Raw genomic sequence first — 26,805 nt, forward strand, 5'->3', positions numbered from 1 at the left:
CTATAATTATAGTTTTATCTATCTATACAAGGGGTAAACCAGTTACTTACATGTACCTTTCTAGGAGGTACGTTAAGCATAAAAGATTGAGAACCACTGGTCTAATTCGTAACATTATTCAAAACTTACTTGTAAATCAAATATTTAAGTCTTTTCCAGATATTTAAGGCTATAAGAAACAAAAATTAGCTCTATAGAACCCATTTGAAACAATTTGAAAAAAGAATAACTCCTCATTGTATCTTAATTTACGAATTAGTAAATAAATGTATTAGTGGTGATTAATATCATTAATAAAACGTAACCCAGACGTTCTTTCTCATGAGGTAGTCGTAAGGCAAAAAGTGTTAGAAATTGATATAGCATTGACGTGTATGTAACTCGTCAATGTATGTGAACCAACAAAACGTAAAGAAAAAAGAACGTTTTGAGGACATAAAATATATGTTGCAATAAAAAAAAATATATAAAATAAAACTAAAAACCATTGGCATAGTAGCAGGGAACATGAATTTCATAGAATATAAGATAAGAGACCAAGAAAAAAATAACTGAAGCACCACAGAAGGTAGGATTTAGATTCCAACGATCGAGGTGTAACTTTCATAATCGTTAAACATACTTCCGTGATCACCACATTGTAAAGGTCAAACTTCAATTTTCCTAATTGAAAAACCAAAACGATTTATTAATCGGAACTTTTATTATGGAAATTTAGTCAAAAGTTAACTGGAGAAAGTTAACTTTTAAATATAGAAGTGCAAAAAATAATAGCAGGAATAGAAAAACTTGAAAATGGAATAAGCGCATTAGGAACATTTAAACTAAATATTTGAAAGGGTGCTGTCCGAGCGGAAGTAAAATAAAGCACCGGCGAAAGAGAGGACAGGAATCAGATCTAAAAATATCATCCAGTCTATAGTCAGAAAGAACAAACAGACAAGTAAAAAACAGAAATAAATAGGTAGAAACAACTATGGAGGGAATTGAAGCAGAAAGGTGTCCGGCAGGCACATGAACGGTATAAAGCGCAGGCCAGAAGGGTAACGAGTGTGGTAAGAAAAGCAAAAAAGGATTACGAAAGAACATTGGCCATGCAGAAATCCTAAACAGTTTTTTTCGATATGTTGCAATTAAAGAAAAAATGTATATGGCAGAATGATTTTAAAGAATGCCGATGGTAGGGAGGTAACTGAATCAGTTGATATGGATGAGTTACTGAGTGAGCACTTTGCAAGAATATATCATCCAGGTGGTGACATTGCAGAAATGAATGAACCAATAGATTATGCGGGAATTTTGGTGAATGAAGTGGAGGTGAGTAGTCTGTTGCATAACCTCAATGTCAATACATCTGTGGGATTGGATGGTATACCAGCTCATGTCATACGTGAAGCGGCTAAAGAATTGTCAGTACCCTTGACCATTTTGTTTAATTTGAGTCTCGGGTCTGGGTTAGTCTCGAGGGGTGGAAAGAGGGGAAAATAGTTCCACTGCAAAAAGGAGTTTCCAAGTTGTTGTAAATTACCGACCGATTAGCATATCAGGAATCGTTGTCAACGTCTTGGAGAAATTAGTAAAGAAAAGAATACAGGATTGGATAGATGAAAATGGGATATTGAATGGGGGACAACATGGTTTTGTGAAGGTTGATCATGCCTCAGTAACTTGTTCACGTTTTATAACACAGTGACGGTTGAACTGGATAAGGGTAATGGGTTTACAGTGATTCTACTGGACCTTGCCAAGGTCTTTGACAAGATGCCGCATGGAACTCTAATTAGTAAACTGTAGCAGATGGGGATGGATATAGGGTTGGTGAGATGGATTGGAGGGTGGTTGATGGAGAGATACCAGAGAGCGGTTTATTCAGGAGTTGAGTCCAAAAGACAGCTTGTGACTAGTGGTGTGCCACAGGGGCTCTGTTCTTGAACCACTACTTTTCAATTTGTTCATCAATGATATAGGAAAGGATCTGAGAGGAAGTGTTCACTTGTTTGCTCTTGATGCAAAGTTGGATAGAGAAATTGTGAGTGCACAGGATGTCAAAATTTTACAGGATGACTTTGATAGTTTGGAGGACTGGGCTAGGGAAAATGGATGTCAATTTAATGTGGCAAAGTGTAAGGTTATGCATTTTGGGGTGAAAAGAATAGCAGCAGTATATCACATTGGCGGAACCGTACTCCAGGACATTAATGAGGCTAGGGATTTGGGAGTGTTGGTGGATAGGGAATTGAAGTTTAGGGGGGGTTACATTGCAAAAGTGGCTAAATCAGCTCATCAAATCACTTGGCTTCTGAAAAATACTTTAACCAGCAGAGACAAACAAGTTGTTGTTCCTCTGTATTGAGCCTTGATAAGACCCCATCTAGACTGCTGTGCCCAGATATTGGCGCCAGGATTTCTTCTTGATGGGAGGAGGTTGAGAGGATTCAGAGACGAGTGACCAAGATGATAGCAGGACTATGGAATGAACCTTATGAGAACAGGTTGAAGAATTGTGGGTTGCAAAAATTGGTCAATAAGTGGGAAAGGGGTGATATGATTTAGACATTCAAATTACTGAAGGGTTTCTATAAGATTAATCCAGAAGAAATTTTTGAGAATATGACTGGTGGTGGGAGGACTAGGGGCCATACATGGAAGCTGGGCAAGAATGTGATTAGCAGGTGGTGTCAGAGCTAGGTTTTTTTACTTGGAGAGTCATGAATGAGTGGACTAAGCTGCCAGAGTCTGTTGTGGGTGCTACGACCATGAATGAGTTCAAGGCGAGTTATGACAGATACTGTGTTAATGTCGAATAGTTGTTCTTGACATGATGTTAGGGCCTCCCTCGATGAGTCTGTCGACTCCTTGGAGTTGCCCGGAAAAATAATAATAATAATAATAATAATAATAATAATAATAATAATAATAATAATAATAATAATAATAATAATACAAGGAAATATAAAGTTCATAACTACTGACACTTGCAAAAGCTGTGGAAAATGATGATGGCAAAACATTCACTTCTAGGCTGTTTGAAAGAAATAACAATACGAAAAAAGGATGAATGCACTGCGTTACCAGAGAAAAATATCGATAGAAGACGCAGACTTACTGAAGGTGTCTCACGAACATTTTACAGCTGTATATATACAGAAAAAGAGAGCGATACCAATGAACTCAATAAATTCATGTCATTTTGACTCAAGCTAATCCGGGAGGAAGGTAGAAGAAACAAAAAAATCAGGCTGGACAGATGGTCTAATCATTGAATTTTATAAAATGAATTTTTAAAATTTTGAAAACTTGTTTGTGAAGATGATTAATGAAATGGAAGGGCCATGATTGTCAATGAGAAGACTGTGCAGGAGGAATGGCGTGCAGTTTATATTATTAGCAAACAAACCAATAAATAATAACTAACTGGTGTCATCCTCAGATAAGTTGACAAGTAAGTGTCGAGGATCAAAGCTGAGAAATTACATGTCATCCAAGATTAAAAAAAAAGAAGTATGTACCACATGTAATCAAACGCTGTAATGTACGTATCATAAGTAAACAAATGTATGTAATGTATGTATCATATGTAATAAAAAATTATTATTATTATTATTACGTGATAAAAAATTATTAATGTATTATACAGGAAAAAAGAAAGAGAAAAAAATCTATACGAACTTCACTGTTACAAAAAACAAACAAAAAAAAAAAAACAGAATTAAACCTGTTGTAAATAGGTAATCTTAAAATAAATCAGCTAATGCCTTTTATTCCCTTATAGGGAGTAGGCGAGGCCTTTATACCCTATCTAGCTTTTGGAGACTGAGTGGGCAGTTCAATCAACACCGGTAGCCAATCAGAGATAGCTGGCCCATGTCTATCACTAATTATAGCAGCCACCGATGAAGAGGCTGGCAAACAAGTGCTGCCATCTCTTGGACCTAACCCTAACAAGATATGTCACTGTCTGAAATAATGTGGGTACTACGGTCGATTTTCTTGTGTTTACGGGACGAAAAACCCGAGTTTGTTGTAAATATGTAATCACAGTATCAGCAAAAAAAATCACAATATCAGCTAACCCCTTTTTATTCCCGTATATAGGGAGTAGGCAAGGCCGTTTTTAGCCCTATCTAACTTTTTGGAGACTGAGTGGGCAGTTCAATCTCCACTGGTACCCCATCAGAGATAGCTGCCCAAGGCTATCATTAATTAAGCGGCACGCAGTGAAGAGAGACGGCTCAACAAGTGTCGCCATTTCGTGGTCCCCAATCCTAACACTCTCTAGAGTGTTAGGGACCACTGGGGGGGGGGGACAATCAAGTATATTTTTAGCGAACCCCTAGAACCAATGAATACGAGTGCAGGAACACTGTGCAGAAATATCCACTACGGGATAAATAAGTAGGAGTGCAGGAATCATTATGAAGAGCAGGGTGCAGTTTCCCAAGTATCGAATCTGAATGGCAGATAATGACATCATATAAGGATAAACTGTGGGCTCAAGGGAATGTCGAAATGCATGTACGCAAATGACTGAAGTACCAGAAATAAAGGAGAGTAGTTTTACTCATTGGCCAGCTCAACTTGGCCAAATATTATTAGCATCAGCGAGACCTGATTGTCAGTGAATGATGTAGTCACAAATTACAGGGATAGAATGAAACGGATATTGTGTTTTCAGAGAAGATAGAGGAAATAGGACAGGAGACAGGGTCTTATTAATGATAGCTGAAGAACTTCAACTAACAAAAATAGAAATTAAGGAAGATTGTAGAACTTGAGGGAAATATATACGAGTGCAGGCCTAGCAATTATCATGGGAGACTTCAGCAATGGTGATATAGACTTAAAGGAGGAAAAGGCACATGGCGAAATAGAATTATATAGTTACTAAGGGACAGTTACCTGAAACAGCACGTTATGGAAGGAGTCAGGAGTTTTAGAGTGTTAGATCTGGAAATAACATCAGAAGATTTATTTAAAACTACAGTAGCAACTCTGTCGCCGATCGAGGAAAGTGATCATGCAGTCTTCTCCTGGGAGGTTGCTCATCATGTGGAAATTTCAATTGGAAGGGTTTATACAGAACTACAAAGCTAGTGATTATGACAAACTTAGGAGGCAACATGAAGCAGTGCCATGGCATTAGAAGCAACATGGAATGAATGTTTAGTACATGGAAAATGGTTAAGGATTGTTTGAGTGAGGCAGTATCAGAGTGCATACCCATGGTCAGGAGGATAAACCTAATAGGATTAAGTGGATGACTAGCAATAGAAAGCAGGAGCTGCAAAATAATAATAATAATAATAATGAAGAAAGAAAGAAAGAAAAATAAAGCATTTTGAAAGGACTATAAACAAAAAGGTGATCAGCATACCTGTATGCAATAAAAAGCAAAAGCAAGAAGGATAACTGGTTTGGGAAGGAAGACTAAATCAGATTTTGAAAGCAAATTAGCTATGCTAATTGGTATCTAGTCAAGTAAATCCAAAAGAGTTTTTTCGCTACGAAACAAGTAAGAAGTTTATAGAAAGAATAATTATGGAAAAATAACTTTACTCAATGTTGATGGTAGGAAAGTGACAGAAGCAGAAGAAATAGTTCCGTTACTAAGTGATCACTTTTCAAGTGTATCATCGAAGTGGCGGCTTTGCAGTTCCTGAGGTGACAGAGACTGAGCATTGAGGTAGATGAACTGAGGATACTCCATTGATGAATACATCAATAAGCAGGCCTGGACGGTATGCTAGTTCGTGTGCTATGAGAATGTGCAAGTGAACTGCAGTGCCTCTGACAAAGTGGTTTACTCTATGTCTCAGCCCTGGCAAAGTTCCAAAGAAGTGGAAAGAGGGTAGGATAGTTCCATTGCATAAAGGTAGCTCCAAGACAGAAGTAGCAAATTACAAACCTATTAGTATCTCTGGCATAGTAGTTAAAATATTGGAAAAGTTATTTAAAATTAAAATTCAGGAATGGGTGAATAGGAATACGATACTTTATAAGGGACAGCACGGCTTTATAAATGGTAGGTCATACCTCAATAACTTATTCACATTTTGTAATAAGATGACGGCAGAATGGATAAAGGATATGGCGACACTATGATACTGCTGGATTTTGCAATAGAATTTGCAAGAATACTACATGGAAAACTTTTACATAAGTTGGAGAAAATGGGAATGGATTTGAGGTTTGTGGCATTGATAGAGGAGGGGGAGGGCTTATAGATAACCATCAAAGGGTGGTATATGGTGGAGTGGAATCAAGGCAAATGAGGGTGACTAGTGGAATGCCCAGTGCTCTTTACCAGGACTATTCTTGAATTTCCACATTAATGATATAGCAGAGGATTTGAAGGCAGGTGTGATGTTACAAAACTGGGGAGGGCAATAGTTGATAAAGGTTATAGAGCCGTTTCTCTTCACTGCATGCCGCTTAATTAGTGATAGCCTTGGGCCAGCTAACTCTGATTGGATACCAGTGGAGATTGAACTGCCCACTCAGTCTCCATAAGTTAGATAGGGCTAAAAACGGCCTTGCCTACTTCCTGTATATACGGGAATAAAAAGGTGTTGGCTGATTTTTTTTTTTTTTTTTTGGAGATATATTGCAGAATGACTTAAATAAATTGGAAGAGTGGCAAAGCACAGTGGTTGTCAATTTACTGTAAAATGTAAGGTAATGCAATCTGGAAAAATGGTTACATACTTCATATCATATGATGGTACTAGATTACAAGAGATTGATGAGGCTAGGAATCTGGGGGTGATGGTGAATAGAGATTTGAAATTCAGAGGACATATTGCAAAAGTTGGCAAAATAGATCAGAGGATTACTTGCATATTGAAGAATACATTGCCAAGTAAATATAGTGGCGTTATTATCTCTCCTTGTAAGGCTCTGATTCGGCTACGTGTTGACTACTGTGCACAGATTTGTTACCTACATTTGTACGGGACCAGGAGGTGGTGGAAAGGCGTCAGAAACGAGTGACTAAACTCTTGACAGGTCTGTAGTATGTATCCCTGTGAAGATAGATTGAAATTGTGGGGGTTGAAGAGTTAAGCTAAATAGACAAAGGAGAGGGGATATGATGGAAAAGTAACTAAAGGGATTCTATAAGTTGACACAGAAAAAAATTTTCAATATATGGAGAATAGAGGAAAACAAGGGATCACACTTGAAACTTTTCAAAGGGTGTGGTTAGTAAGGATGTGAGGACTAGGTTCTTTACTTGGAGAGTGGTAAATGAGTGGAATGGATTGCCAGAGTTTGTTTTGAGCACTCCAGCAGTGAAGAAATGTAAGAAGATGTATGATAGGTGTTGTGTTAATTTATAGCTTGGGTCTTTTGACTCCATGTAGTACCCGTATAAATAATAATAATAATAATAATAATAATAATAATAATAATAATAATAATAATAATAATAATAATGCATTATTAATTAATTTATTTATTAATGTTAGAAACACAGACAAAACCAGAAACGTCCAATATTGGATACATCAAATTAATATTAAAAGGTTCCGATCCAGATCAAACAGGATATAAAAAATGGAGAGGTATGACATTGTTAAATACACCTTACAAAATAATTGCAAAAATTCTCATAAACAGAATACAGAAATTTCTACAGAAGCTTGTATCACCTGCTCAATCATGCACAGTAAAAGGAAGAAATATAACTGATAACATAACACATCTGAGATGTGTATATGACACTATCAACTGACCAATAGACGATGCTTATTACTTAGTCTAGAGATCGAGGGAGCATTTGCGGCATGAGTACTGTGAAACATGAGTACATCTTCGAATCAGTAAAGGAAATTGGTTTTGGAGTAAACTGTTTTGAAATAACAGGTAATTTCAAGAACAGATTGAAAGTTTTTTTTTATGAGAATGCAGAAATCGTGTAAATAACAAATAAAAAACTCTCCTCACCTTTCCAAATTAACTCTTCCATAGAACAATGTACCCATCTCTCTATGGTAATCTGTAATCTTAGAGCCTCTGTAGCTCAGTCGGTAGAGATGAAGCCCTTTGGTCAGAAAGACTTGGGTTTGATTTCCATCTATGATGTGAGGAAACTTTATCTAGTTTCTTTCGACTAAAGTTGAGTTAGTCGGTTTCATATGGAGGTAGAGGGATTTGTTAACCTGGAAACTCCGGTTTTTCGTCAGAATGGGCAATCCGGGACGTGAATACACACAAATCTGCAGTCATAAAAATATATATGTACGGTTAAAGTAATATATCCGGTTATTATTAATAATTACCGGTTAAAGTGAATAATTTATTAGAATTAATCACTTTAACCGGTTAAAGTGAATAATTCCTAGAGGAGTCTGATAAATGTTATAAAAACATGTTTATAGGTTTTATATATAGGTTTTCATTCTCAATATAAGTTATAACAGCTTAGCTTAGGTTAGGTTAGTTTATAATGAAAAAAGTAAGGAAACTACTTCTTTTGCACTCAATGAAATCAGAAAGCATTATAAACTAACCTAACCTAACCTTTATCGGTTGGAAATCATTATAAACTAACCTGACCTAATCTTTATTGGTTAGGTTACTTTAGGTTAGGTTAATTTATAATGCAAAAGTAAGGAAAGTACTTCTTTTGCACTCAATGAAATCAGAAATCATTATAACCTAAACCTAAACTAACCTAACCAATAAAGGTTAGGTTATGTTAGTTTATAATGATTTCCAACTGATAAAGGTTAGGTTAGTTTATAATGATTTCTGATTTCATTGAGAGCAAAAGAAGTATTTTCCTTATTTTTTCATTATAAACTAACCTAACCTAACCTAAGCTGTTATAATATTGAGAATGAAAACCTATAAACATGTTTTCATTACATTTACCAAACTCCTCTAGGAATTATTCACTTTAACCGGTTAAAGTGATTAATTCTCGTAAATTATTCACTTTAACCCGTAATTATTAATAATAACCGGTCATTATTAATAATGACCGGATTTATTACTTTAACCGTAACATATATATACTTAATCCCCCCGTCAGGAGGGCTCAACATTCCTCCACTCCAAATGGACGGAAGAGAAAGGGGGGGGTGAATCCACACGAATATTATTATTATTATTATAGCTATCTTCGTATTACCACTTTAACCACTAATTAGAGCAATAAACACAAATAAATAAATTCAAGGAACTAATATGCATGGAGAAAGTGAAGCAAAACTTATGTACATCTTCGAATTAGTAAAGGAAATGGCTTTGGAGCAAACTTCAAGAACTGGTTGAAAGCTTTCTTTTTTTTTTTTTTTTTTTTGTTCGTTTTTTTTTTTTTTTTCATGAAAATGCAGAAATCCGTGTAATAATAAATAAATAAATAAAAAAAAACCGCAGCTTTTCAAATGAACTCTTCCATAGGACAATGTAACTCTCTCTCTTTATGGCTATCTACGTATTACCACTTGAACCACTAAGTAGAGCAATAAACACAAATAAATCAATTCAAGGAACTAACATTCATGGAGAAAGTGAGGCAAAACTGCCTGCTTACATCAATGATATAAAAAATCGTAGAAAGTGAAAAATCTAAGGTGAGAATATTGGATTCCTTCGGAAACGCCTCAGCTCTTAAACTAAATCTGACAAAATCTTTCTGTATGATAATTGGTAATTGGAAAAAGGAATCTAAAATATCAGCAGGGATATCCAAAAAATATTACTTACCAGTGTTAGGAATCAAAATTGGAGGCAAGGATACTTATGCAGATCAATAGAAAGAGTTGTATAAAGCAAATATTCCCCCCCCCCCCAAAAAAAAGCGAAGAAGACATCTTTCTTTTAGACACAATGCCAAGATTTGTAATATGTACTCTCGACTACGGAACAAAATACACAACATCCCATACCACGGACAACGGGCAGATAAAATTTATAGGCCCTTTGGGTTCATACCCATGGGGGTTCACAATATGAACCAATGCGCCGTAGAGTACAGAAGCAGTGAGTCTAGGCCTAGTCAATATAACCTCAAAATTGATAACCAGAGCAATAATTGCAGTAACAGCATATATTTGCAATTGTTTTTCTACAATAATGCCTTCCTGACAAAGTCATTGTTTTCTTCCTTAACAAAGACCACCTAGAATGTTCATTAGTGTGGCTGAGGAATACGGGTTTATTATTATTATTATTATTACTTGACACCTCCAGGGAGTCAGAGACTCATCGAGGGAAGGCACCCGCTCTACAACTCTCCGTCTCCATTACTCAATCCTCTAACTACAGCGAACCGCATCATCTACACCAACGCCATCTACTGTCCACCACCACCACCACCGCTAGTATTTTCACAAACAATCACAAACATCCATACCCACGGCGGGATTCGAAACCGCAGCCTTTTGGCTGGAGAGCAGATATGCTAACCACTTGGCCAACCAGGCCGGCAACACAACAACCACACAATACACACAACTGGGCTGGCATACAACGGTATGCCTTTAGCTTTTAGCGAAAGGCATACCGTTTGATGGCCTTCCGACTATGTCACTTTTATAAAGAACCAGAAACACTTTGCCAGTTGAAGATTTATTGTAAAAAAGCGGAAGAAATCTGGAGTGTTGGGAAGCAATGTATGCCACATTCCAACAATAAATGGGAACGTACTATTTTGGCTGAATGAGAAGAAGCTAAGTAGGCTACAAACAATCATAATTATTATAACTACGTATACTATTTGGTCATACAGGTGAGTATATGTATGAAAGTAACGGCAGTGAAAACATGTTTACAATGTTTCATCGATATCTTCAAAATATCTTCAAGATATAATGAAGAACTCTATCCTTTTGAAAAATATCAATCCAGAAGAAGGAGTCCTCAGCAATTCTTCCCATCAAAGTAGCCATGTGAATCCTCTAGATACTAAACAGAAGGAACTTTTCGTGTGTGTGTGTGTGTGTGTGTGTGAGAGAGAGAGAGAGAGAGAGAGAGAGAGAGAGAGAGAGAGAGAGAGAGAGAGAGAGAGAAAAAATCTCTAAAAAGAATAATCAAAGTTAAGAATACAATTTCTGGAAGTGAGATTTAAGAACTCATTATGTGTAATTAAACAACGATGTGCTAAAATGATTAAAAATTTGTATTATTGATGAACGGCTTGTGTAGCTCAGTGGAAGTGACGCTTGCGTCTTCTGCGCTTGGCCGCTCGAAGTTAGACCTAGGTTCAAATCTAATCGCCGACTGGAGGAACTTTTCTAAGCCTATCTTCGACCGGTTCCCGAGTTAGTCGATCTCTGGCAAGCGGGTTTTTCCTCCCGGAAACTCGGGTTTTTAGTCCCGTAAACTCAAGAAAATCGACCTAGTACCCACATTACATTGAGAACTGCGGCTCATAACATTGGTTCCATGATAGAACTGCAATATGAAATCCCCACATTACCCAAACCAACATGCAGCGTCGTCTTGCAAAGAGCGTGTACAGTGGGACGAGGAAGCTTGGAAAGCTGTGTCATGGATCGACGAATCATGCTAAACCCTTTACTGAGCAGTGGATGGGTGTCGTTGTGGCGGATGCCCGGTGAACGCCTCTAACCAAAGAGTACGTAATCCCAACTATGAGACTCGGAGGTGTGATGGTATTTGGCCTCAAACATTGAACTCCGAGAGGTATCTGAGCATTCTGAACATTGCAATGCTTCATACTTTTCGGCATTTCTACAGAACTGACCATTGTCTCTTTCAGCAAGAATTCACTTTGTTGTAAGGATGTTACTGCTGTAATAGCGTATTTGTTGGACATGAACAAAAACCACACTTGACTGGCCTCTACTGAACCCTTATCTCGACCCTATTGAACATGTATGTGATGAACTGGAGCATTCAGTAAGGTCAAAGGATGTCTGCGCCACAACAGTCCAAGACCTCATAACATGTCTACAGGAAGAATGGTCCCTAATCGCTATAGTGCCCATGGAGAAAGTAGTCTCTTTGGATTACTGCAATCATTAGGTGGGCTTCATGGCTATTTCTTTTGATTCTTTCCAAGCAATGTATATGTACTATTGCTTTTACAAAATAGTCTCAGTGGAAGTGGCGTTTGCACTCCTCAACACTTTTTTTCTAAACTTTTCTGCGACTGGTTCCCGAGTTAGTCGATTACTGGCACTGACAAGGGGTTATTTTCTCCTGGAAACTCGGGATTTTCGACCCGTGAACTCAAGAAAACCGACTGTAGGACCCACACTATTTAAGACATTAAAAATATTGTGTTAGGATTTAGCACGACGAAATGACCGCACTAGATGCCGTTTAATATTAGGGACAATCTTGTGCCAGTTATCACTGATTGCCTAACAGTGGAGATTGAACTGCTCACCATGTCTCCAAAAAAAGTGAAAAAGGGCTAAAACCGGCTCACCTGCTCCGTGTAAGGAAGTAAAATGTGTTCGCCGATTTTTTATTTATTCTAAAAACTTAGCTATTCTGCTGTTACCATCTACACACGATTAACTTCAAAGATTATTCTTCTCTAACTCCTGGATAAATATAACTAGGCTACTGCCAGAAACCAGAGGCATCCCGAATAGACTAATTAAGTGATCTGTTCTTGATGGTAGCCATCCTGTTGTGCAGAGAACTTATATACCAGGATTAATAGTCATTCTGTGTAGTCTTTTCCACTCCACTTGCATCTGTGCTACAGCATGCAAACAATCCTATATTCAGCCACTTCTAAATACGAGGTGATAAAAAAGTAACTGGCAACTGGACTATTTATTTTAACTACAGTATGATCAAAAATTATAACACAGATCATCAGCAGTCATCTTCTTCACCATCTGGAGTCCTTCCAAACATTCAGTGATCACCAACACAGATTTTTTCCAATAGTAATACACATCCGATCAAGCCATAATAATCCACTTTTAGAGTCAAGCTAAAAAAAAAATTCGACGTACTCACAGGTTCTCGCTTCATAATTCGAGAGCATTTGATCGTCTTGTACAAAATTCTGCCTTTAAAACTTTTATATTATAATCAATCTTTGACCTCGCCTACTCCCCGTATACGGGAATAAAAAAAAAAGGCGTTAGCTGATCAATCTTTGACAGTTTTCGATTGGATTACTAAAGTTTTTTTTGCCTTTAGTGCAAATTATTGTTGTTGAACTCATTCTACCCATCAGTAATGAATTACACCAGGGCTTTTATACTATCATGTCATCATTCTTTTCTTCCTATCCTAATATAATCAGTGCTCACACCTCCACCATGAACTTCAGTTCACTGAGATAGTAGTGAAAAATCCTTTGAAGCGTCAGGTTCTCGATGCTCAAAGATTAACTGTTATATCATTATTTTACGTCATTTTACGTCCATATTTATGTGAACTTCAATGGTACATGAATGCAGTCTTACCTTATATCTGTAAGATATTATTATTATTATTATTATTATTATTATTATTATTATTATTATTATTATTATTATTATTATTATTATTAATAGACATATCGAAGGAGGCCCTAAACATCATGTCCACACAACTATACGACATTCTCACAGTATCTATCATACCTTGCCTTGAACTCACTGTCATAGACTCACAATAAACTCTCTCAGCGTATTCCAATCATTTACCACACTAAAAGTAAAGAAACCAGCCCTAACACCCTTGGTAACCACACTCTTGCCCAGCTTCCATAGGTGTCCCCTATTTCTCCCACCACTAGTCCTGATCTCAAAAATATCCTCTGAATTAATCCTATAGAAACCCTTTAGCAATTTGAATGTCTCAATCATATCTCCCCTCTTCCGCCTATCAACCAATTTCTGCAACCCACAAATCTTCAACCTGCTCTCATATTGTTCATTCCATAGACCCGCTATCATCTTAGTCACTCGCCTTTGGATCCTCTCCACCTCCTCCCCATCAAGAAGGAACCTAAGTGACCAAATCTGGGCACAGTAGTCGAGATGAGGTCTTATCAAGGCTCGGTACAGAGGTACAATAACTTGCTTGTCTCTGCTCGTCAAGGTATTTTTCAACAACCAAGTGAGTTGATGAGCTGATTTAGCTTCTTTGCAATGTGCCCGCTAAACTTCATCTCCCTATCCACCAACACTCCCAAGTCCCTGGCCTCATCAATCTCCTGGAGTACAGTTCCACCAATGTGGTATACTGCTGCTAATCTTTTCACCCCAAAATGCATAACCTTACATTTTGTCACATGAAATTGACATCCATTCTCCTTAGCCCAGAAATCCAATCTATCCAAGTCTTCCTGCAAGATTTTGACATCTTCTGCATTCAATATTGCCCTACCCAACTTTGCATCATCAGCGAACAAATGAACTGTTCCTCTTAGATTCTTCCCTATATCGTTAATGAACAAATTAGACAGCAGTGGTCCAAGAACAGAACACTGAAGCACACCTCTAGTCACAGGCCGTTCTTTTGGACTCTACTCTTGAATAAACTACTCTTTGATATCTCTCCATCAACCACCCACCTATCCATCTCACCAACCCTATATCCATTCCCATATGTTGCAGTTTATGGATTAGAATTCCATGTGGTATCTTGTCAAACGCAATATATCTTAAGATATAACGTAAGATAACTTAAAATATCTAGACCTCCAAACAGAATCAGATTTCTTTTCTTGGAATGATTACTCTAGTCTCCTTGAATAAAGGTATCTCAGCTAGGTCTTCTTCATTCTCCTAAGAACAATGTGCTTCTCTGCCCAAGAAATACATTGATACATTCATTTATGTATCCCATACTTATAATACTGCTTATTACCCTGTCTTGTAAAATTTTTACTTCTGCTGATTCTACATGTGTAGAATCATCAGAAGTGCTGTTTGCATATCTAAAAGCATCCTGATCTTGAAGCCTTATTTCTAGAATTATTTCTGATGTGTGCTGATGAACACCAGAATACCCCTATTTAAAGTTCCTGCAGGTTTTTCCTTTTTCGATTCGTTCCTAACAATTGTGCCATTATAAGTCAAGAGTTCTTGTTTTTATCCAGGAAAGGACAGTTTGATTAATAGATTTGTATTACCATAGATAGTGTTCTGATTTCCTCTTATCATTTGCTACCTTCTTCTAAGACTGCGAGAACTAACCTTTCTGCTTCCTGTTTTTGAGGTTTTTCGTTCCGGGAACAGGAACAAAAAAAAAAAAAAAAAGACAGAAAGAAAGAAAAAGACACAATTAATAGACGGTATGCGGGCCTTATAGCCTTACTTACTTTGGATGAAATTCTATAAAACTATAAAACATCATTGGATAGACTACCTCACTCTGCATTCCCCAAAAATTACAACATACTATTGTTCAAGAAAGGGCATCTTGTTCACACAGATGTATGGTTATGCAGCCTGTCATGAGTGGGTTTGATATACATATACTACTCGTATATATATATATATATATATATATATATATACATTTTAAATAGACATTTAATGACTTTAGACCGAGATAAATAATTAAGTTTTAATGAAAATAATATAACTAGTTTCAGCCATTTACAGCTTTCATCAGGTATCCACTAAAGGTAGAACACAATAATAAAAATTTAATACTGCTGATTACCCTGTAATAAGCAGTATTTAATACTTAATTTAATACTGCTTATTACCCTGTAATAAGCAGTATTAAATTAAGGAGGATTTCTCTGGAATCCAGAGAAATCCTACTTAATCCTAAACATTTGAACAGCAATTTAAGTTACAACATCCCTGATAGCCATGCTGCAGTTGTTCAATACTGGCGTTCACGAGAACTTACAAGCACTTAAGCTTGTAAGTTCTCGTGAATATGAACAATGGCGCGTTGGATAGAACAACTTAAAAAATACAATGTTTTTTATGTCAATTATGTATAGCATTTTTGCCTGTAATTCTCAGTGTTTTGAAACTTCAATTTTTATTATTGTGTTCTACTTTTAGTGGATACCTGATGAAGGCTGTAAAAGGCTGAAACTAGTTGTATAATTTTCATTAAAACTTAATATTTTAAAGTCATTAAATATCTATTTTTAAAATGTACCATAACAACCGAGTAGAAGCTCAGGAACACACACACACACACACACACACACATGTATAAATTTTATCCTTATTCTCTTGATCATAGAGTGGTGTGATTATACTATATTTTGCAACCTGTCATATGTGGGTTTAATATATAAAACTATAAAAATCATGATTCAGCAGAGTTTGTGTTTCTACCTTGTGTCCAGAAAAGTTAATGCTAGCAAAGAAGACTCAAAGATTGAGAGCTATTTCATATGTATGGCCAGTGGTTAATTGGTTTGCTCCCATGTGTGTGTGTGTGTGTGTGTGTGTGTGTGTGTGTGTGTGTGTGTGTGTGTGTGTGTGTGTGTGTGTGTGTGTGTGTGTGTGTGTGTGTGTGTGTGTGTGTGTGTGTGTGTGTGTGTGTGTGTGTGTGTGTGTGTGTGTGTGTGTGTGATGGAATGGATATTGGTCCAGTGAGATGATTTTTAATGCATGGTGCATGGGTTTTACTTCCTTTCTTTGAGTTAGGTTATATATTAGGCCTACATCAAATGAATCTATATCAGACTCAAATAAGACTATAAGTATGGTTTTTAGTTATGGTGGCACACAGGCCTAAGAACAGTTGGAAAGGGGAAATGCCACGAACACCAGACGAATTTTGGATATTCATCAATGTCAATGTACTCGAAGACTGTTCCTTCATCCATCACTAATCTTTCCCTCCCTATTCCTCGATGCATTTCTTTTGCATTTTCTAACATGCTTCTTTGGGAAAATCATAACGTTATGAATTTAACGGTACCAAAATGCAATTTTTTCTTTTTTCCTATAAGAAAGTTCCACTTCACTTTCATTATTATTGATATTAAAGAAATCTCCAGAAACAATAAGATTTCACTTATAGGGTTCATACAGCTAGTTTTTTCTGGGATAAGCAGAAATCTCCAGATGCATTCTTAATGCTGTCCAGAAGAAGACAATGTAATGTTGACCCCTTTCTGACATTCAATCCAACCTCTCTCTCTCTCTCTCTCTCTCTCTCTCTCTCCCTCTTTCTCTCTCTCTCTCTCTCTCTGAGCCATTCTTTTTTGGATGCAACATCTATAGTTTCTTAACAATCCAATTTTTTCTGTCTCTCTCTTTTTTGGGTCTTATGCAGAGAGTCGCAACGACGTGCGTGTATAATCAGGTTCTGAGTATAATCCCGCCTGGAGCAGCCGTTGGGCAGAATTTGATGCCAGTAGCAAATAGTCAAGTGAGATCCTTGATGACTCTGGTAGAGAAGGGGTTCCATGTGAAGAGCAGTTAAACATTGGTCAACTGGTGCTACGGAATAGGAGAAATCCACTTCAAAGTAGGACGTTGTAAGAAAAATGAGTTGGTCCCGCAGGTATACCAAAAGGGAATCGAGTTAATATTCTCGAACCGGAGAATCGACTCCTCTGGAGAAAAGTACTGCTATGCAAATAAACTCGAAGCTGACGGGAGTCCGAGATAAAGAGAGAGAGAGAGAGCAAGAGAGAGAGAGAGAGAGAGAGAGAGAGAGAGAGAGAGAGAGAGTTGTATTTTCTTTGTAAGAGCTTGGCTCCCTGGAATCGGTTCGTCCGAAGATAGGAATGCTATTCCAGGAAAGCATCGCACCGCCTGCAGTTTCCTGAGCGCACCTGTTGGCCTTTGAAAATCGAAGGGAGAGAGAGTGTGATTTTCGTGCCAGACCATACCAATATCAGCAGCAGTTCTTCAAAGTGAACAGCCTCTAGAGTAATGCAAATAAGGGAAATCGACAAGACGGATTCGTAATCTTGGGACATGCGCTGGCTCTGTGGAATGGAATGGTTGGGCTGGGGTCTGAAGCAGGTATGACACTACACTGGGACTGGGCGAATCTGTTCAGTGATGAAACGGTTAAGCCTGGACCAGCGTGAGGGCTTTCTCACGGAATGCCTCAAATGCGTGGATTTATTATTTAATAATAAATCAGCTAACGCCTTTTTATACCCGTATAGGGAGTAGGCGAGGTCGTTTTAGCCATATCTAACTTTTTGGAGACTGAGTAGGCAGTTCAATATCTACTGTTATCCAATCAGAGTTAGCTGGCCCAAAACTATCATTAATTAAGCAGCAAGCAGTGAAGAGATGGCTCAATAAGAGATCTCGTTATCCCTAACCCTGTCACAATGTCTGAAATAGCGTGTGTTCTACGGTCGATTTTCTTGAGTTAACTGGACGAAATCCGAGTTTCCGGGAGAAAAAACCCTCTTGCCCGTGCCACCGTGGCAGATATCGACTAACTCTGGAACCGGTCGAAAAAAAGTTTAGAAAAATTTCCTCTAGCCGCCGATTAGATTTGAAACCAAGTCTTCCTTCTTGCGTCCAAGCGCCGTGGTGTGCAAAAGCCATATCCACTGAGCTACACAGGCTAACAACAACAACAATAACAGATTTGTAACCAAATCTTCCTTCGTGCGGCCAAGCGTCGTGGTGTGCAAACGCCACATCCACGGAGCTACACATAGGGTGACCAACTCTCCCGTATTTTACGGGAACTTCAGTATTTTAGCTAATTTTTTTGGATAATCCCGGCTCTCGTATTTTTCATAATCAATCATTGTCGTTAATTTTTCAATGTACATTATAACCGCCGAATACAATTTGACACTAATATCGATAGTTTGGAAAATTTTAATCGATACAATTCTGTTCCGGCCTACGAATATACATTGGTGTTCCGGCAAAGATGTTATGTCGTTGGGTTGATCTTGTAACCTTTGGCGCCATTTTAATAATCGATACCCATTCGGAATAATCAAATCGTTGGTTTCCATATACACTTCTGGATTTTGTTTATCTGTTTCCTATCTTACACAGCCGTTGTGTCTGCATTCATTCTCGAAATATTTTCAATATCCTTGAACATCGAATCCCACAGTATATTTTCATGACAGATAGTGACGGTGAAACGGAAAGTAATAATGTAAAAAGGCAACCAAAAAAGAAATGTAAATATTTGTGTGTTTATCTGAAGAAATCGGAAGATCCGTACTCGTGGCTAAACCTGTGCCATCCCACGTTCACAAAGCTACAACTGTATATTATGAAAATGTGACTTCAGTATCGCCCGTGGTGGTAATAATGACTGCATGAAACATTCTAGCACTGGAGGACATAAACGGAGAGAGAGAAAGACGTGAACACTTTTTCGAATTTGAAAAAGTGTTCACATCTTTTTCAGTAACCTCTTTTTCGGTAACAGAAGGAAGAACTTAAACAACACTGCAGGTGAGTTAGTTTTTCGCACTGTAAAACACAACATCAGTTATAGAAGCATCGACTACTCACATAAGCTATCAAGGGACATTGTGTATCATTCAAATTTGGCCAAGAAGATTTCATGTGGTCGAACAAAGGCAGAAGCAATTGTAAAAAATGTTCAGGCTCCAAGAAGTGTGCACGACTTTATCGATGTTTTAAAAGATCCTTCAAAAACCAGCAACTCTTTTTTTTTAATCGCAAGTGATGCCTCGGACCATAAAAATGGAAAGATGTTTCCTCTAGTTGTGAGATATTTTGATCCTCTAAGTGGCATAAAAAACAGGCTCCTGGACTTCATTGAGCAAGCTGATGAGACAACTAACTCCTTTCATAGCACGATAAAGTCTTTCCTCGATGAACACAATTTAGATGTAAAAAATGTTACTTCTATAAAACTGCAATCGTATAGAAATAAGTTTAATCTAAGAGGTATGGATATTTTAATTGTATGTAGGTATAAATGTTTAAAATTATATTAAACATTTCGATGTGTTATAATTTAAATTGCTATTCCCGGAAACTCGGGATTTTTGTCCCTTAAACTCAAGACAATCGGCCGTCGAACCACACTATTTTCAGGCATTAAAAATATTGCATTAGGGTTTAGGACCATGACATGGTGGCGTTAGCTGATTTTTGTTCAGCTGATTTGTATATTAATTGACATGATAGTAAATATAAACTATCATGTCAATTAATGTAGGATTCACGTCCCAAATATTTCGCTAAAATTTGTCGTGACCCAATCTCCCTTATCTTCATGTTCAAAAGTTGGTCACCCTAGCTACACAGGATAATAATAATAATAATAATAATAATAATAACTCGCTTAAAATGATTAATGATATTGCTTCTTATAAGGAATATTACCGATTTTTTTTTTTCTTTTTGATATATACTTGACTGTTCTTCAGTTAGGAAGAACAAATACGGTTTTGTTTTTTTTTAAGTAAAAATTTACTTGCCTGTACAAAAGATTGTGTATGAAATTGTCAAAAATTGTGTATTCAAATCTTCTAAACAATGACTAGAATCGCATCTATAATGGTATTTCTCTGTAAACCTAGTTTTACAAAAGTTACCACGTATGTACCTAAATTTATAATTATAATTTGTAATTAATTGTATGAAATGAAGGCTTATTAAATCCAAGTAACTTAATCTTAATTTAAAAAACTGTGAAGGCCTCTTTGCACTATAGAAATAGTGTTTGTATCTACGCGGATGGTCTGAAAAGTTCTCGGCCATGACCATAGATGGCAACACTAACGGCAATATCTTTTACTAAGTTGGTATATCTGTCAAAAGCATCCATGTGAAATTCTATCAAGTAGTTTGTTTTATACACGAAGCAAAATTGTTGTCTGTATCAATTGAAATGGATAAAATTGAGTATCGTGCAGTTATAAAATTCTTTTTAGAAGAAGGTTTAACGACAAAAGAAATTCATTCGAAGTTCATAAAAGTTTATGGGCACTCTTCTACTTCGTTTTTGACAATTAAGAAATGGGCTGCCTAGTTTAAACGTGGCCGTACCAGCCTTGAAGATGATCCACGTGAAGGACGTCTAAAAAATGTAACAACACCAGAAATCATTGATCAAGTGCACAATATGGTATTGGATGACCAGCGTGTCAAAGCTGCCGGTCATCCAATAGTGCTGAGAGTATATTGGATTCACCATTACACACCAGAATCCAAACAGCAGTCAAAACAGTGGACATAAGCCGGTTATTCAGCACCAAATAGGACAAAGTTGGTTCCATCAGCAGGAAAGGTCATGGCATCGGTGTTTTGGGATGCTAAAGGCATTTTGTTTGTTAATTATCTTGAAAAGGGTAAACCAATAACCAGGAAATATTATTCCGATCTTTTAACCTGACTAGACGAAAAAATTCGCGAGAAAAGACCCGGTTTGCAGAAGAAAAAAATCATCTTTCATCAGGACAATGCATCTGCCCATAAAGATATTTTGACAATATGAAATTTAAGGGATCTGCACTATGAATTGTTGGAACATCCACCCTATTCCCCAGATTTGGCTCCTTCTGACCTCTATCTTTTCCCAAAACTAAAACTCTTTCTCGCTGGTCAGCGTTTTTCTTCGAATCAAGAGGTGATTGTAGCTGTAGAAGGGTATTTTGCAAATCTTCCTGAGAACCACTACAGGGACGGGATAATGGCGCAGCGGCGTCGGTGGAATAAATGTATTAGTCTTGAAGGTGATTATGCTGAAAAATAAAAATAATTTTGAAATTATAAATTCATTTTTTCATTGTTAGGCTGAGAACGTTTCAGACCACCCTCGTACAACACTAAAATGACCGAAACATGTTTAAATTTTGATTATAATTTTTTATTTTTATTTTCTAAATCGAGTTTCGGAATTAAAAAAGTGTAAACTCTGGTTTTAATCCGGCAATGGGAGAATACAAATCAATGAAGTCACAGTGTTTTAGACAGTAGTACAGTGTTAAGAAAACAAATGGCGGCAGTTTTCTTCTGTACTCTCTTCTCGGCATGCTATTTAAAATCAGTGATAAGTTTGGGACAATTATCTCTGATTTGCTAAGGGTTAAGTTTATTTCTCAACTATATTCGAGTTAAGCAGCATCGCCTACTACATTTGTGGAATAAAAGGCATGAGTTTATTGTTTTTAAATTTATTTATCAACTTGGTACCTATAAATGGTCTTTCTTTACAGAAAGAACGAAGATTGACATTGCTACTTTAGGTACCGGAGTTGCTTTGAAATGGCACTTCCTAAAGCAGGGCTTTAGGAAGTGCTTACCTTAGGAAGTGCTTACCGGCACTCAGATTACCTTAGGTAATCCGAGTGCCGCATTAAAAAAAAAAAAAAATATTTATCCGAGGGCCGCATCACAATGCGTATAGCAATTTAGTGAGCAGCAGCAGCGACAAAACCTCGATAACTGAACAAACGAACAACACTAATTGCGCACTAAATCGCGCGCTCACGTTCCCCCTGAGCGCCCGGAGCATGCGCGTTAGAACAAAACAGTATAAGAACGCTTCTTTGGCACATTTAATATTTTAAAAACACGCGGGTATATAGTGATGTAAAAACACCAAAAAAATAACCACTATCGAGATTATCGACGGAATTAAAATATCTAATACGTATTCGATTCAAATTGCTATTTTATTTTTTTTTTTGCTCGTGAAAATTAAGGCTCTAAATAGCTATTTAGAGTCTTAGTGAAAATCAAAACTCACAGCCGGATCGCACAAAATCGCGCAGCGGCCCGTATTTTGGATATCCCTGTCTTAAAGGATATGAACTCTGCGGAAGAGACGAAATTTAATGACTTAATTGCTGTTTAGAACTAATATTTCTTCATCTGAATGGATAGCGAGCTTTCCCGTTTTCATCATAGACCTTCTTGAGGTTTTCGGATAACCACTTTTCAATGAGTCAATTTTGAAGCCTTTAAATTTAAAAAAAAAAAAAATGTTTTGAAATAATAATCGATTCATAGTATGCTTTTATTTATAGTTCTGTATCGCCAAGTCGAAATCTTTTAGGCCCTTGGTTCACCCACAATATTGAGTATTAAACAAAATGGATAGTTTATTATCATCATTGAGAAACATTTTTTAATCTCTTACTTTAAGTTAAAAACACGTTTCCTACAGTTACTTCTTTTACATTATAAAAATAAAAGGTTAATTTTGAATCACATAAAGAAAGTTCCAAAAATTTTACTTAAAATAGTTTGGTATCGTCCTCTCCCGGGATAGAATGCTCAGGGCATATGTTTAGCATTGTGATTAGGCGTTGCGTGAACTGTTTATTTACACATAGCGTGTCATTTTCATTGGGATGAATGAAAAATTAAAGCAGATATACTACTTTAATTGTGTGTGTGTGTGTGCGCGCGCGCGCACTTTTCTTAAATAAGGTTTGGAGTGTTTGTGTAATGTAGAGGAGTAAAGAACATCTAATGAGGGAAAGATGACAGTGAACTGCGTCTATCGATATCTAACTAGTGTTTCGAAAATGCAGAATAAATTTTAAAGTTGCTAATGTGATAGTGATTACTATACTTGGAAATATTCCATTGAGATTGCCAAACGAGCCGCATTAATTGCTTACCGCTTTACATATCAACCTATCCAAGCATTTAAAAGATGTCTTATGTATTATGTAAATAGCTATCTTCCTGCAAAGTGAAATTTTCATTTTTGTCTAGTCCAAAAATGAGTGACGGAGAGAAAAAATCACGAAATTCAACGTTATCGAGCAGTACCCAGTCTATAGGTTTCCCCCCAGTTGCGAAACATAAGCAACGTGTTTCTAAGTGTATGACGTTAAAGAGTGATTTGCTTAACTGCCCTTTAAAGAAGCATCAGTTAACAACTCGCAAAAAGAGACCTATGAAATCAAAATTGGTTTACCCATCCTCATCAAGGTTTGTTGCTGTGTGGTACGTTTTTCATTATATGTTATACCTACTTTCATTGAAACACATTTGCAATAAGGAACATTCCGAAGTATTTTCTGGTTGTGAATATACATCAGTTATTGACAGGAACATCCCCACAGATTCATTAGTTTCAACAGCAGTAGCATATTTCATCACTATTCACATTTCCTATCCATTGCAGAAATACAGTACCGAAACCATAAGCCAACAAGTAAGGGCAGTATAATAAAAGTATTGATGTGTCTGTAGTTATTACTGAATTAATCTTTCTGAATCATTGAAGGCGTTATCAGCAAATGGACAATCTTTGTATGTTATTCCTTTTTTCAATCGGAATCATAAATATGGATTAAACTAATCCTTATTATAGTCTAACCAAGGGGGGGGAACTTCCAACATGCATTATTTATATTTGAAAATATATAATGCCCCCCCACATCTTTTTTCTCAGTTAAGTGCAAGATGATTAAATCAGACGAGACATGTGACATCATCTGCATAACATGCTACTCTTTGAAAGTGCTACTCTGCTGTCTTCATACAACTTAACCAAGTTTGGGAAGGTAATATACATTTTTCAGAAAAAAGAATGTTATTATTTTAAGTGCAGATATTAAAAAAAAATCATAAGATATGCCCTTAAAAAATGCCAGAAATGGCAATTTGGAGTCCAAAGTCTCTTTTATTTAGTGTGAACAAGTTCTTTGACATAGCACAGCATATATACCAATGATATAGCTAGGTCTTAGCTTGGCAAATTTGTAGCTACAATTTTTTTTTAGTGTGAAAAATTCAAAAAGTAGTAAAATATCCTGTCACTGGCACCCTTCTGACACCCCTACTCTTAGTTGCTGGCCCATTGTCATGGTGCTCATACACTAATGGCATACATTCCAACCCTTGAGCACTTGATATTTGCATTCCAACATTTCTGGAGTTGTTGCAGTGATCCTAATTTTGTCTCTTGATTGTTGTAAGGAAGGTTTTTCATGCATACAATTTATTCTTTAAATAACCTCACAGAAAAAAAAAAAAAATCAAGGGTGTGAAGTCATGATTATGAAGTCTCCAGAAACTTTTATCCCAGTCAGTTATTCTGGAAGTGGGCATCCTGTAGATAAACTGATGTTTCTCAACATTGCCAGTTTCTTTCAGTTAATTATACCATTCCTTGATACATTTATCACCAGTTTATTAGCCTGATAGATTTTCCTAAATTCATGTAACATTCAAATTACTGCATGAAAACTCAAATTTTACAAAGTGTAAAACACATTATGAATTTTTTTGTTAACTACAAAACTTGTAGTTAAACAGAAATTCTGCTAGTTAAACTACAAGTTTAACTAGCAGAACTGACATAGATTCTCTACATTTCATATCATTTTGATATTATTCTACTGCTTGGTGCATGAGGTTTTTGGTCAGTAAGTGGTTTATTGAGCTTTAAAAAGCCACTTCAGGTTTTGAAACATTTTATAATCTGTATTTTTTCCTTTGGAAAGCAGCTAGTGTTTTCTTGGCGATTTTCGGCCAAGCCTGAGTCACAACATGTTTTTGTGAAAATTGAATATCTCATGAAACCTAAATGTCTTCACTTTAAAAAGGCCTTGAAAACCTTTTAGAATTCTAGCGTTTCTGTCAGCAGGTGTATATTGTAATTTTTATTCATTACAGAATGCAACTTCATCTTCATAATATAACTACAAGAATTCTTTTTTGTCATTTGTACTGAAAGCCATCTGGATAGTTTTTAGTTGATGACACAAAAGAACTATTTTCTCCAGTGTTTTTAATATTTTCTGGTCCTTTATCTTTGCCTTCAACTTTGAACTTCACAAAACTAAAAAGTATAGTTTGCATTTCCTTTCATTTTTGTCCATAATGAAAGGTGAATTTATATAACTTATCCACAAAAATAATTCAGTAGGAAAGACAAAGTTTACAAAATCAACTGAACTAAACACTAGCAATGCAAAGCCAGATTAACTTTCATGATGTCAATAATGTGATCTGGTCTCTGACTTTGCAAGATATATATATATATTTAAATGACACTATTGAAAGTCTTTTCATTATGTAACACTAAGCTATTTCATGTTTTGAATTGTGAAAATAAGCTTACACTAATACCTCATTAAGGGTTTGGGAGGGTTCATGGAAAATTGGCATTAAATAAATAAAAATTGGTCTTATTTATTTATTTTTTTTTTGTTAGGGGTATCTCTGATTTTTTATAAGAGTGGTGATGACTTGCAAGTTATGCAAAATGAAATGTTGTCTGAGAAGACTTGAACTGTGTATTTCAAAATTATTATTATTACATGACACCTCCAAGGAGTCCAAAGACTCATTGAGGGAGGATACCTACTCTACAGCTCTCTGTCTCCACCACTCAATTCACCAACTACAATGACTATACCAACGCCATCTACCGCCAACTATCACCACTAGTATTTTCACAGACGATCACAAACATCCATGCCCATGGAGGGATTCGAACCTGCAGCCTTTTGGCTGGAGAGCGGATACACTAACCACTTGTTCAACCAGGCCGGCAAATTAATCTGCAGATGCAGAGCAGGCTTTACTTTTATAACAGAGAGTGACAGATAAATAATGCTACCTGTTGTCAGACTGGAATTTCTTCACATTTGGGAACCATCAGCAAGGGATCTTTGAGAGTATCTTCAACCAAACTAACTTTTGGCAGAAACAATCTACGAGCGAATTAACTAATTAAATTAATTACATAAGATACTATCTCCTGGTTGAAAATAAAGCTTCTTTATTATGTTCATTGCAGTTATCTGCCTGTGATCAGATAACTTGCTAGTGATGAGATGTTTTAAAATGTAAGAAAATGTATAAATTGCATGAAGAAAATAAGGTATACATTTTGAATGTATTCAGAATCAGACTGAAAATTCCCTCACCACTTGTCTCTGTAACTCACCCATGGCAAGTAGTAAGTGGATTTGTGGAGCTCTGGTTATAACTGATAAAGTGTTGGGACTTCAAA

General features: G+C 36.6%; 1 protein-coding gene across 3 annotated transcripts in view; it reads left to right on the forward strand.

Annotated features, from left to right (window-relative positions):
* Positions 1–22,670: 22,670 nt before the first annotated feature.
* Positions 22,671–26,805, forward strand: part of LOC150104753 (structure-specific endonuclease subunit SLX4-like) — a 142,409-nt gene continuing 138,274 nt past the window's right edge. For 2 of the 3 annotated variants that reach the window (XM_090395333.1, XM_090395334.1), the window contains exon 1: positions 22,671–23,783. In XM_090395333.1, coding sequence (XP_090251459.1) covers positions 23,557–23,783 — 227 coding nt within the window. In that variant the 5' untranslated portion in view covers positions 22,671–23,556. The remainder of the gene's footprint in view (positions 23,784–26,805) is intronic. The other variant, XM_090395335.1, reaches the window with a different exon arrangement.

Source organism: Typopeltis vanoorti, chromosome 7, assembly GCF_054136105.1.
Source record: "Typopeltis vanoorti isolate ZY-2024b chromosome 7, IOZ_Tvanoo_1.0, whole genome shotgun sequence".
In the NCBI taxonomy this organism is placed as follows: domain Eukaryota; kingdom Metazoa; phylum Arthropoda; class Arachnida; order Uropygi; family Thelyphonidae; genus Typopeltis; species Typopeltis vanoorti.